The sequence below is a fragment of the Solanum verrucosum genome, unplaced genomic scaffold, assembly GCF_900185275.1.
Source record: "Solanum verrucosum unplaced genomic scaffold, falcon-dt-bn FXZP01000261.1, whole genome shotgun sequence".
NCBI classification, from domain to species: domain Eukaryota; kingdom Viridiplantae; phylum Streptophyta; class Magnoliopsida; order Solanales; family Solanaceae; genus Solanum; species Solanum verrucosum.
Window position 1 is genome coordinate 13,229,778 of NW_026019969.1, and position 14,442 is coordinate 13,244,219.

Genomic DNA, 14,442 nt, shown 5'->3' on the forward strand with positions numbered 1-14,442 from the left:
AAGTAAAATTGTAAGTTAAGAATAAAACAGTTATTCGATGCAACATGTTCAAACATTTTAATATTGTAAAAAGAGTTACGTTGTAATACTCGATAATTTATAAATTCAATATTTCCACGAAATACTGGATTGTGAAAAATATCGATAATTTTATATTTGCCTAAATAGCCCTCGTTGATTTGTCAGATCTCTTTTGTTACTAAATTCCAAGATTATCTGGGAGAAAGGATGACCAAATAATCAAAGAGTTGATTTATTCGACTTAGTTATATCAAAGTCGTAAAGCTATATCGCAAATGGAATAACAATTTTGCTTGGAAGATTTCTTTCGTTAGTTTTAATCACTTCCAATAATTGAAATTTTTTGTTTCACGTAATCATAAATCTTTTGAATAATATTTTTGTAAATATTTTAAAAAAGAAATGCGCGATAAGGGCTAGGGGGTAAAAACAAAAACTTGATCATGCATCTCTATTTATATGTTCAAAACTGATTGCATAATGTTAGAGAGTTCGATTAAGTGTGCGTTTGAACATAAGAATTCTGAGATTTAGACAAAAGTAGTATGTAATTGTATTCAAGTTGAAAATGATATTTGAAATTTAAGTTATTTTTAAATTGTTGCGAGTGATTTAGAGTGACAATTGTGAAAACAGTATGAAGTTTTCAAATTGGAAAAATCTTTTTGGCCAGAATTTGACCAGAATGATATTTTATCTATGTTATTTTACCTTTTTAAATATTTTTACCCTTTTAACTTTAATACCTTTTAACAAAAAAATGGAAAAAAGATCAGTTTATTTTAAAATTAAAAAAAATATTATAATTTTTTTAATTTTCTGACCAATTTTTTTGATCATTTAGCACTTTCCTTTCAAATTAACAATTTTATGTTCAAACAGATTTTTAGAATAAAATTCCGGAAAGAAGTGAACTATCCATTGGTAAACGGGACCTAAATGTGACACGAGTGTGATTTTCAACATCAACTTTTGCTTTTCTATGTGGGGTAGGTAGAAAGATAAGTCTACCATGTAAACGAATTAAAGAATTATTTGTAATGATGACTTCTATTAATCCAATTTTGACCCATACAAGATAGTGGGACTAGGTAGTCGTACTTGGCTATTGATGGACACTTGACCAATTATTTGCTCCACAATGTTAATACAAGCAAAAATACAATTTTCTATCAAGTGTCTCCTTTTGTGGAATTCATATTTCTTTTCTCAATCATTAGGCATTTCTGGCACATAACCTCCTTAACAGTCCATACAAATACAATGAAACACAGAGAGGTGAAGAGAAATAAAATATGTGTTCTATACCTGCTTTAGAGTCGACTAATTTGAATTCATGAAGTCCCACTTTTAGGGTAAAATGTGTCAGACAAAAGACCAACAAACTCTAGACTTCTGATTACTAATTAAGAATGAAAGAATATTTCTCATCCACTACAACCTCTTTTAACGATGGAGGGTTTCTACTCTCACTTTGGGGCTAAAGCACTCCATAAAAGAGAGTGATTGCTTACCTTCCCTATCAGAATCTTTTGATGGTGCATGCAGGGGCTATTTGGTAGTTTCACCCTTTTGAGTCACAAGGGAAAACGATATAGGCAAGGACTTAAACTGAAGTGTATTGATTTCGATAAAAGAAATGCATATCAGCTGAAGATACAGATCCTATTTCATTGCTCATTTCTCCAATTAATCGATCATGTTCAAAGGCCCATCGATAAAAGAACAAATCGAAAAAACATGCCTCTGATGAATACTGATCTTATTATATAGTCTCGTAGTTCTAACCATTTCTAGCTTCTGTACCAGTACCACACTGATGCAAGTACTACGACTAATCGGTTATGGTCCTAAACACGTTTCTGACCTATATCTCAATAAGCACCAAACTAATAAAAAGTAGTCCATTGCCAAATCATTTCTAGTCTCACATAGTATATCAAATACTAGGATTGATATATTGGAGAACTTACAGCTATTTGTGATTCTGCATGAAAGTTCCCTCATTTCTTGATCCTAGGCAGTTTGTGAAGGCTATAAGAAAAATATAAAGTCAGACATCAACATAAGTTTAAAAGGCAGCAGAAATCGAAACAAGTTTTCACCAATCATCATAGCTCACATCTCTAGGTATAACGTTTCACATATCTTGGACTCACTAAGCATAAATCAAATCCAGCTACAAAATTCTCATCAAACACTATATGCTTTAATCTTTTAAGTCGATTTAAATTCAAAGAAAAAAGAGTGTTTTGGCAATGTCTCCTTTAGCAGCGGTTGACTACAGTTTAGCTAACAGGCTGCTGATTCCCGTAGCCATTAGAGGCTGCTCCAGCAGCATACATGCCAGAATCCTGATTTTGTGATGCGCCGTATCCATATCCTCCATAATTTTGCCTTCCATAATAGCCGCCCCCATTACCAGAATCAGTTCTCATCTGCAAAAGTAGAGACAAGTAAACAGGTTATAGAAGAAGATAATTTACCACAGGAACAAAACACGACTGAATATTGCAGCCTGCAAAAGCTTCAATAGATCCAATACAAAAGACAACTAACTAGGAGAGCATACAGAATATAGATGAACTGAAATTTGCCATTGGACTCTTGAAGTTCCAATTACCCAAAAAAAAAAACAGAAGGATTAAGACGAATGAAACAGGAGTAGCAATCAAGAAATTTATCAATAACATCCAAAACTATTCAAATTGGCCAAAAATTTCATATTCAGAAAAGATTTACCATTAGAAATCTTTTGTAAAAGTATCAAGCCCCAATGTAAAAGATTTGATCATATTGGAAAGGGGTCGACTTCTAAAGCGACATGTAAACAAAACCATCTAAAGATTTCAAACAAGGGACTAAATATGTGAAGGAGAAAAGCTTCTGTAGAACATTCAATATAGACGAAGGTCGACATTTGAAAGGTAGAATTGTAAAAGATTCGATCATTTTCGCAAAGGGACAACTTTTAAAAGGCTGCAGACTGACATTTAATTGTTTTATTGAGAAGCCAGCTAATATCTCTTTTTTAAAAAACTATTTTGATCAGACAGAGTTGATATTGTTTGTATAGAATATTGATGTGGGAAATACCTGCTTGTTTGCTGGACTTCGCCCCCAGGAAAGACGAACTGCCTGCTTTCCAATTATAGCCCCACTTAATTTTTGTATCGCCTCCTGAGCAGAGCTCCTACAAAACATAAAAACTCAGTATGTCTGTCAAGCATGCTGCCTTTTCTTCTTATTTTTGTTTCTGCGGGACAAGATTCATCTGAATAATTGCATCAAGAAGGTACTGATTTGTACAGCAAAAAGACCTTTTAATCCGATAAACATGTAGGGAATTCAATAAAAATATTTACATCTTGATTGTACAGCAACTTGCACCAAGAAAATATATCATATTCTGGGTGCTGCATTTCAAAACTTCAGAATAAGACTACACTATTTTATACTATAGCAATAACCTAAAACTTTGCATCTTTTTTTTTTTTTATAACCGTAGTGTTTGGTGTTCAGATTAGCTTGTGCGCACCTCGACTAAACACACAGCTTTAAAAAAAATAAGTATGCTAGGTTAAAACCATGGACCAAAAGGAAACAAATCTAAACTTCACTATCTTATTCGTTATCAACTTATCAAAAATCTGAGACTAATACTCTGCCCATAAGCGGCAGGTGTTACACGACATATTATTCTCAAATCAGTATTTATGTTCACTCTTGGGCAATTTCTCAAGAATCATAAACCAAACCAAATAACAAAGGTCCTTAAACTTAAAGAACTCATATTTTAACTCAATATCTTGAATTAATCCAATTACTTAAATGGTAAACTATCAAATGAGATTAAATGACAAAAAATACTGAAGTTATCTACCAATCAATGTCCATGCCTCAAGACTCGTAGCATCACTTCTCTAAGTTTCTCAGAAAATGATGCGTAAAATAATTCACTACTAATCACCACCTTGCATTTCAAGTCAAGCATTACAGAATTTTACCTGTCCGAAAATTGTACAAAACCACATCCTTTTCCGGCAGGTATTTTCACAGAGACCACTTCCCCAAACTGAGTAAAGGACTGCCTCAGTTCATCGTCAGTGACATCAGAATCAAGTCCTCCAACAAAAATCTACCATAAAGAAAAAGTTAGACCAACTAACTATTTTTCTACAAGTATTAGTTGAATTGGGAGTTACTCCAATTAACTAACTTATGACCAACTTCCACAAGAAAATGGAGCACTTACTGTCGTGTTTGATGAATCACCATCAGACTGGGATCCATGGGTTGCAGAACCATTTGATGCATATCCACCAGATAATATCACAGCTGAACAAAAAGAATAAGCAGTTCTGGCCTCAATAAAAAGTTGAACATGACATCTAAAATTTGATGCAAACAACTGCTAGCACATACGTAAGAAATAACTGGTCACAATAAACCACAACAAGAAAACCAAGCTCAATAAATCTAGCAAAATTTGGTGCATCCAGGATAAAAATAGCAAGCATGCTTTGCACCTAACTTGTTCAGCCAGGTAGAAAAGTTGATGCTGTCTTTGCTCTAAACAACACATCCACTACGTTTGTCAAGCTTCAATTTGGCTAAATTCTGGATTTAACTAGAAAATGATTAATTGTTTTATGTTTCTTTTGTTATTTGTCATTTTTTTGTTTCGGAAGATAAAATTCAAAAATTTAGGAAGTAACCAAAGGGTTCTAAATGATGCAATAAATACTAAATAACCGTTTCAAAAGCTTTGGTTAGAAATAAGACCATTTGAATCTTGAAAGAGGAGGTCATTAGTATGAATACAAAAGCATAAACAACATACACTGTTGGTCATCTGATGCCAGTATATTTAGTTTACTAGTAAATGACTTGCAGCAGAACAAGTCAACAAGGTGCAATATTACATACCCTGAGAAGAAAATTGTTGTTGTGCTGATGGTTTCTTTGGGGTAGCAACACCAACACGCATGGGCCTGCTGGAACAATATATACCATTCATTTCAGTCATGGCCTGAGACCTCTCGCTTTCATCACCAAACCTTACAAAGCCATAGCCTTTTGAGTGGCCTGTGTTTGCATCTACTACTACTTTTGCACCTTTAACAGATGGAAATCTACTAGCGAATGTGTCACGTAACATTGTGTCAGTAACATCAGAAGCCAAATCACCTACAAAAATTGAGAAATCAGAACCAGTTTCTGCACGCTTTTCACCAGCGCTAAAGGCTGCCCAATTTAAGCGGAAAGGTTGCTCAGCATTTGGCATCATTGTGCCATTGTAGCTCTGTAGCAGTTTTTCCGCTGCTGCATGAGTATTGAACTCAACAAATCCGTAACGCTCTGATTGACCAGTTTGCTTGTTTCGAATAATTTTCACAGAAATAACCTGCATGATTTCATGGTCAAGTACTATCACAGAGTGCACGCTTAAATTGGAAACCAAATAATCAATTCTTGTAGACTATACTAGTATCGATGTATAAGCTTGAAAAAGATATTCTTGAGATAATTTTATTTCAATTTTTAACTACAAAAGAAAGGGTTTCCCACATATATACAGTCTAAGGCAAAGGAATTCCAAACTAAAATTGCTAGAATTATTCAATCAAATGTGGTCGGTCCAACTTGGAGTCCAGCGGCAGCTCTAGTCTCTGTTTTGAGGACGGAAAAGCATCTCTCCATCCTCGCTACTCCATTCTCTAGTGTTTTGCCATCGAACAAAACTGTAAGATTAAAGTATCTTGCTTCAAGTTTTAATATCCGTAATTTTCCTCGAATATTCATTAGTTCTTTTCTTAGAAGAAAAGAAAATCAGTTGATTTTCTCAGCAATTACATAACAGTCCATGTGCATCTTTGGTTCTTTTGTAGTCGTATAATCTTCTAATCGTACAATCTTATTGGAAATTAGTGTGAAAGTTCTTTTTTTTTGGGGGTGGGCGGGTGGGGGATAGGGTAAAATAATATTATTGATGATGGGAAGAAAAAACCTAGAATACAAGTACAAATGACATACCAAAAAATAGAGAATCTACAAAGAAATATGATTATTTATGGAAGACACCCACAATCTTCTATATTGGAATCTCATATGGGTGCTCCAAAAAGAATAAAGGGCATGTTATTCCTCAAAGATAGAAACCAATTGATGTCAAAGCTTAACTAGAAATACAGGTTCAAATAAAAAGGAAACTGAAGCGAGACGGATATTCTCCAATTCTGCTGAGAAAAAAGTGAGAACTTATGAAGCACCAACACTAAATCTGAAGCCGTGTACCGGAGAGAGGAGACCGACATTAGATACTCAGGACACAGGCTGGGGCTTTTTTTTATCTATGAAAGCAGGGAGTTGGAAGCCCCTCTGGGTATCGCAACTAGGACTAGGACTCGTCCATTGCAGTTTTAGCTTCTTGACCAAATAATTTTTTCCTAGGCGCTACCACTCCACATGGCTGGCAATTTTTTGTTCTAGTCACGAGAATTCTCATGAAGCTAACGATACTTTGTCATTCTAGTTAAATTTATCATTTCTACTAACTCAACCCCCCAAATTTGAGACCAAGGTGAATCTCTGCGATAACCTGAAGTGAGTTAAATTCTGTACTTGACCAAAAAAAATTTAGTATGTAAGAATGAGAAGTTAAAAGGCATGAAAACTTTATTTTATGTATAGTCGAATGCATTTAAAATCGTTCTTATCCCCCGACATTTCCCTGGGGGAGAGTGGAGACCATTTTAGCTTAACAAACACGAAATCAATAATCATTTCCCGGGAATTATCTGCTCTTTCAGATGTCCAAAAGGTAAAAACCCCTAATCAAAACAGAAGAGACAAGATCCCAAAAGTTCTCTTCAGAATCTCTGCATTGACTGAGATCTCAGTAAGGTCAAATCGTGTTCGCAGCTTAATACCCAAGGTAACTACTTCTTAACTATGCTACTACAAGTTTCTAATGTTTCCCATCTCAATTAAGTGAACAAAATTGTTAAGAGCAATTGAATCAGCAATTTAAGTCGAGACAAATACAAGTAACGAGTAGAGCTAAATGAATATATAAATCAAACCTCGCCAGCATGAGAAAAGCATGAATGAAGATAATTCTCATCCATCCACTGTTGAAGATCACCAATCCAGATCGTTTTGTTATCTTCAGATGAGTTCTGAATCTGAGTCGGCGGCTGCTGCATCTTCTGCTGCTGTTGCTGTTGATGGTAGTAAGGCATGTATTGCTGACCATACATCATCTGTTGCTGCATAGCCATTGCTGCTGCTGGATACTGCATCGCCATCCATTGTTGCTGATACTGCTGCATCGCCACCCACTGTTGCTGCTGTTGCTGCTGTTGCTGTTGTTGCTGCTGATTCAAATCTCCACCGTTCATTTTTCCACTCAAATTTTACTCCTTCTTCCTCTCTCTCTCCAACTCACTTTCTCTCTCTAGTTGCTTCAAGGTTTTCGCAATGGAGTTTAGAGAGAGAATGGAATGAGCAAAGATGAATTTTGGTCACGAGAGAGAGGAAGAAGAAAAGAAGGAGACTAGTTGATAGTCGGCTTGCTATTATATAAGGAAGAGAGATTCAGATACGCTATACGGGATCTAGGGTCTCTATCTATCTCGTCTGTAACGACGTTCAATTTTGTCCGTCCGATTAATTTAATAGTAGCCGTCGATGAATAAGTTTAGAGACAAGTTGGTTGTGGGACCAGCTGATACGCGGTGGTGAGTGTGGGTCCCCTCCCTTGTCGTTGAAGTCAAAACACAAATCGGCGGTTCGTGACGGCAACCGTGTCCACTTCCAGCTGACGTTAAATTGGTGGAGGGACTAAATACATTTAACGGTTTCAATAGATTATATCGTTTTTTATCGTTATAGAATATTATTTTATCAAACGGGTTGAATGATAATCACACAGATTACGTACTAAAAGATAGGTAATAAAATAAGCTTATTAAGTAATATGTAAAAATAAATTAATGAGAAAATGTTAAGCTAACGATTCGATTGCAATGAATGAATAAGATTCAACGAAGTAATAACAAATTTATAACGATATAATAAAATTTAAACAATAACCAAAACAAACATGAAATTTAAAATAACAATACAATACAATACTCCATCCAGAGGCAGAGATAGATGGGGGTTTGTGGGTTCGGACGAATCAATAGTTTTTCCTTAGAGCCTGTATTTGTACTAGAAAATTAATTAAATATATGTGTATATTAATTTGTGAACCCTAATAAAATTGATTGGCGATTCTAAAGGAAATTTAAAACCCCCAAACTCTTTATATTGACTCCGCTTCTGACTCCATCCGTCTAAAATTGTACTTGGTACTCCCTCCATTTCAAATTAATTAAATTGTTGAGTCATTTTTTACTTTTCAGATTAATTTAATTGTTCAATTTTCAAGACTACTTTTAAAATGTTCTTCCAATTTTACCCTTTATTAGTTAGTATTGGAATCAATTATTAATTAATGTTTAGTTACTTTAATAATAATTTATAAGGGTAAAAATGAAAAATTATGTCTATTTTATGTCTTAATCTTCTTTTCTTAAAGGGTGTGAAACATCTCAACAATTTAATTAATTTGAAATGGAGGGAGTACTTTATTTTACCCTCTTTAAGAAATATGTTAATTAGAAAAGATATTTAATTTTTTTTTATCCTTATTTATATTTAAATTATAATATCTTTATTATATGTTTATTTTTTTTTATGTGTTATCTTAATTAATGACAATAATCTACAATGGTAAAATGGGAAAAATTAATTAATTCTGCCTTAAATTTCTAAAAAAAAATGTTTTCATATAATTATTTTTAACAGCCACGATAGATAATTTAATATGGAAAAGTATTTAATTAAAACATCAATTAATTGGGTAGTTTTAGTAGTAAATTAGTACTCCTTTCGTTCCTATTTATATATTACCATTTTAGATTTCACGTTCGAAACTATGTAAATTTACTATTGTAGCCTTATTTAGTATTCTCTTGAAGTCAAGTTTTCAATAAATGAACATAAATTAATTTATTTTATTAATTAAATTGATCGATGAACATGAGTTAATCATTTAGTTTTTCTATATTAGTCAAATTCATATTTTCAAGGCTAATAAATCTTCAGGGTAGAAATAGAAAGAATAGTGTTATTTATGTGTTGATTTTGTAAAATAACAAATACTATTAAGAACATTTATTTTAAGAACGACATATAAATAAGAACGGAAGATTGTGCTAGTTTTTGCCGTTAAGAGGTTGTTTGCATCATGTTGGTTCATGGACAACATGTCGTCTCGTGTTAAGCACATGCTCATCATCTCCCCCATATTGACGTGTGAAGATTGTGCTACATTTTTCCTTTCCGTTCCGTTGATTTAAACGGTGTGAACACCTTTCTATTTTTTAGACCTTTTTTTTTTTAATTGCAACTTGGAAGTAGTGTACTATAAACTTGTGAATTGTTGACCTAGCTAACAAAAGGCTGCTGATTACATTAGAATGCATTAAGCTCATTGGAGTAATTTGGATTAAATTGAGGCTTTTAAATTTTACTCCTTAAAATGAAATAGTACGTAGTAAAAACACACGTCAAAGGGGACAAATATTTTTGGAAAATGTTGTTTATCGTACAGATGCAATCATGCAAAAATAGTCCACTTTCTTTGTTAACTGATTTTGGCGATCAAACCGAGAGAAAAGAATATGGAATGATAATTCATTTTAACTACAGCACAAATTACTGTTGTCTGTATGGAATGATAATTCATGTTATTGTTAAGATTGACATTTCTTACTAAACTTATGGTATATGGATCAATTGAATAGTAGTCAATGAAGTAGGTTGAGAACAATGAAATGTCGAATTCAAATCCTAGCAGAGACAAAGTATCAAGTGGTTTCTTTCCATTTGTTCTAGACTTGATAGATAGAGTCACCGGATACCTAATGTTAGTGGCAAATATCCTGCGGAATTAATTGAAGTACTAACCAAGCATTATTTAAGCACCACAAATTTCATCTTTTCTAGTTTAAAAACAAACAAATCTTTTAACTGCTCTCTTCTTCTTCTTCCATTTCACACCATATAAGTTTGGTGGATACAGCATAATTTATGATTTAGTAGCAATAGGTACTAGCATCAAACGAGGGCAATGGATGCTTAAGCATTTGGTTGTGTTGATTTATTGCTTCTCTCCTGGTACATTTTCACCTACTTAATTCACTCATTCTTTACATTGTCTAGATCAAGTAAGCCACACATTTCACTTAATTTGGACAGTCACAATAGTGGGAAGATGCAAGTCAACACTGGATTAAAATAGCAACTACAAATATAGACGGGAATAAATGGTTCAATGTCAAAATTGCTAGTTTCATTCTCAGTCAGCTACCAAAGCCTATTTAACAGGAAGAGCCAAAATTGATTACCTGCAACGAGAGGAACTCGGTAACAACCTGCCTTAGCCAAATCCCGCTAGCTTCTGCTTACACAGAAATAATAAAAGAATAGAGTTAAACAACAGAACACAAGGACTGCACATTTATATTTTGTAATCTGCGTGTAGGAAGCTTTCATAAGGTGTTCCCTTGAGTGCCTTTTCAACATCACTCCAATTTTCAACTTGCAAAGACAGTGGCGCCTTGTGTATCTTCACTTGACGACTATGGAGATCCATTATTGGAACTTTCAGGAAATCTTGCACATCATTCAGCATCTGTGAAAAAATGGCAGGAAGTGGGCATAAAAAACGAACTTCCTCGCAAGAGAACTAAAATATCAAGGATATAGTAGAATATGTAATATCTTACAGTCTGATTTTTTATTATGTCCTCATAGAACAAGATCATATGCCGAGTGCTTTTGAAGTACTCCAAAGCGTTAGCAGTCATGCCTTGTATTTGCTTTAGGTTTGCAATCAGCGTCGTTGTGTTTACTGTAGGCTTGTAACTTGCAAGAATCTCAGCCTGCAAAACGTGATTGCTTAAGACAGCATGGAGACATAAGCATGTGTCTCTACATCATAGGGATCTATCAACTGACCTCCTTGGGAGAATGCACATGAGACTTGTGGGTTCCATTTAACAGCTTAGCATTCTGATCATAGGAATTTGCTAGCATTGAAACCATTCTGCGCAAAAGATTTCTTCTGAAGAGAAAAATTGCAGAAACTCCTCTCCGTTTGAAATACTCAACAATTTCCTCATGATGCTGCAATAGACCCTGTAATAACATGTAAATGTCCATGCAATCCATCATGATCCATAACTACGACAAAGGGAACCAAGCCACCAAGGCGTAAGCTGCTTACAGAGTTTACATGAGCTCTTCACAAGGTAATACTTCATGTAGACCAATTTTTACATGATTTAGTTCTTCATAAGGTGACTATCTTGTAGACCATTTTTGTAATTCCTTCCTACCTAGTTTCAATTGTACATGGGTGGATCAGTGGTAATATAAAATATGGCTTTCTGCAAAATACTATATGTACCTACTAGATCGAACTCGAAATTCTGTTTACTCACTTTTGAATCGAATTGAGATTACAAAAGGTTTTCTACAAAACACAGCTACTCTCACTACGTAGTTATGCACTCCGGCTACATGCTTAGCAACAGACATGACAAACAGGACTTTGAAGATAGCACTCACCTGATTAAGCATCCACTTCAGACCAACTGCAGTTGTACATTCATTTTTGGAAGCGCTGGTCAAAAAGTCTAGGTCATAGAGTTTGTCCAATGTTTCCAAAATTGTTGATGCATTACTTTACGAACTTTAACAGAAAAAATCTCCCCGTTAGAGCTTATATTCATATGGCTGTTCAACAATGTTTCAAACCATCCACTGCCAGACCTCTGAGTGGAGAAAATTGCAAAAAACCTTACAGGATTGCAAGCACACTCAGCCCTGATACAGCAGCGTTCAGTCGATTGTTTTATCCATAATGAGATACTAAAACATACAAAAAGATTGTCAATGTCTCACTGGCTAAAAGTTTTTGGCTTAGGGAAGTGTATGTAAGGTTTTTCCGAAGGGTCAACATTAGTCATCTCACATGGCCTTTCAACGACATGAACAGTCGCAAGCGGTCCACTGGAACGCGAACCAATTTGTTTCAGACATATTGAACATATATATATTCCACATATCATTGCAAAAAGTAAAACCGCCATTCTCAGCAGCAGTGGAGATTTCTTTGGTGGCTTTAAGATGAAAATATCCTGGAATTGAATCAGAACTTCAAATACTTAGGATCTTAAGTCTCGTTTTTTCAAATTCAAATTTTCCTTCAGCGTCTCAATAAAATAAATTTAGTTGCAAAGTTATTAAAAATAAAAAAAAAAGGAATCTACCAAGGTTTCATCAAATAGGCAAGCAAGATACAAGATAACTAAGAAATAATATGGTTTTATTGAGATCTTACTGCTACTAGGAGCTCAAAATTAGAATCTGTACAAGTCTAACAGTATGTGCTCAAGCAGGAAATTCTCAAATTGAATCCAGTAAACTCTATAGTATTTCAAGGGCTTCATAACCTAGATAAGAGTAACATATATCAGCTAATAGTGCTTCTTCACTACTGCCTCTTTTATCATTCTTTGAGCTGAGTATCTATCGAAAATAGCCTCTAAGGTCTGTCATAATAGTACAAATATTACAGATGATTAATATAATTTTACTGTCATAATAGTACAAACACTACAGATGAGTTAAGATACAAGAAATTGAAACTAATGGTATGACATAAGAAGTAAAATAGCTCAAATTTGAGCAAACACTTGCGATTGAGCAGAAACCCAGATTAAAACAGCACATACAGTGGTCAATAAAAGGCAAAAGAAGAAACTTCTAGCGAAAAAAAGATAAAATACATAATATTACAAACCTTGGTGAAGTCACAGAAATCGTCAGCCATAGCTTAAATGCTCAAAATGGAAGATAAAGAAAAGGCATTTGGGGATACCCAGATTCAAAAAAAGATCCCCTTTTTCTTTCTAGCTTTATTCATTCTTATTTCTTCACCTCTTCTTCTTCACAATACATGCAGACACACATAATTATGTCGATAGAGAGATTAAAATAAAAAACTAGAGCTTTTTTCTCGTGAAGAACTCTATGATGAAAGGGTTGTTTAGTGAGCCTTTTGCTCAATTATCACGCTCCTACTTTTCTCCTTTTTCTGATAGTGATTTACAGCAACTCAACTTCTTCTTCTCTGCGAATCATGTTTGGTACGATCCCAATGAAGGAAAACAGAAATACGACACCGTTTCAATCAGGATTGATTTCGTCAAAACAAATTTTTAATCATTATCACTTGCAAATTTTACCCTTTTTCATCTTTAAAAAGTTACTGTTTTACTTTTCACTTTAACTCCAAAAGCTACTGCACAGCGCATGTTTTAATCCTAACTTGTTTCTCTTTTTTTTTTCACCATTTCTCTAATATAAAATAAATTTTTTAATGAAAATGAAAATGTATATCATTTTTACACGAATTTAAGTGAAACAAATATGCAAGAGTAATTCTTGGATTTTTAAGTTATATTTTGTGCTAGCTATTTATTGATCAAGATTTAGTTTAATAAAATAATAGAGTTGAGCATGATTATAGTGTACAACTCTTTAATATAATCTATAATTTTTAGTGGTTGAAAATTATGGTTATATTTAATAGAAATGATTCAAAAATTGGTAAGAATGATTATAGTATAAACTTTGTTTATATATGAAATAAACGATTGATAGATACAAATAACAATTTTTTTTAAAAATGTATGAATTTTTGTATTTCAAAAATGTAAAATCATAATATGAAATTCTCTAATCATATTCTTTTGAATAATTTAAAATTTCATCTCTTGATTTTAGATTATAAGAAAAAATTACATATTTACATACAAATTTTATCTCATAATTTCAAGTTATCAAATAAAATTACATGTCTAAACGCATAGACGGATGGGGCAATATTTAACTTACATTCGAATTTTTAAGAGTATTGGGACGCGTGTTCTGCTGATGCTCTGGCCCTTTGGTTCACTGCTAGAGCCATGCTTCAGCCTTCTTGTTTTGGTCTATATTGAAATTTGATTAAATTCAAATTGTTATGTTTGACTTTATTTTTATGCAGATGCATTGGTTAATTATTAAATTTTGATCTCGTTAGAAGAATATAATAATAACTATTTCAATATTATTTGAAATAATTGTCAAGATTTTTTTTATTTAATATCGAACTAAACTTATCTAATGGTGATGGTAAGGATAACCACAAATTTAACAAATCGTTACGATTTCAGTCGGTTGAAAAAACTCTAACAATTTGTTAGAATGTTGGTCAGAATCATAATGATCACCATAACTTGGTAGATTAAGTCTTGT

General features: G+C 33.6%; 2 protein-coding genes across 2 annotated transcripts; both read right to left on the reverse strand.

Annotated features, from left to right (window-relative positions):
- Positions 1-2,109: 2,109 nt before the first annotated feature.
- LOC125815416 (polyadenylate-binding protein RBP47) lies at positions 2,110-7,645 on the reverse strand. Its single transcript, XM_049494880.1, has 6 exons — positions 7,107-7,645; positions 4,951-5,428; positions 4,277-4,359; positions 4,029-4,159; positions 3,118-3,214; positions 2,110-2,459 (listed from the first exon to the last, which is right to left on the reverse strand). Exons 1-6 carry the CDS (start codon positions 7,422-7,424, stop codon positions 2,310-2,312), a joined length of 1,257 nt encoding a protein of 418 aa, XP_049350837.1. The 5' UTR covers positions 7,425-7,645; the 3' UTR covers positions 2,110-2,309.
- A 2,752-nt stretch (positions 7,646-10,397) lies between these two features.
- On the reverse strand, positions 10,398-13,229 carry LOC125815610 (uncharacterized). Its single transcript, XM_049495122.1, is given in 7 exon segments — positions 10,398-10,768; positions 10,863-11,018; positions 11,095-11,274; positions 11,707-11,822; positions 11,825-11,964; positions 12,043-12,278; positions 12,944-13,229. Coding segments are annotated over 7 exon segments (1,032 nt in total). The 5' UTR covers positions 12,974-13,229; the 3' UTR covers positions 10,398-10,594.
- Positions 13,230-14,442: the final 1,213 nt, after the last annotated feature.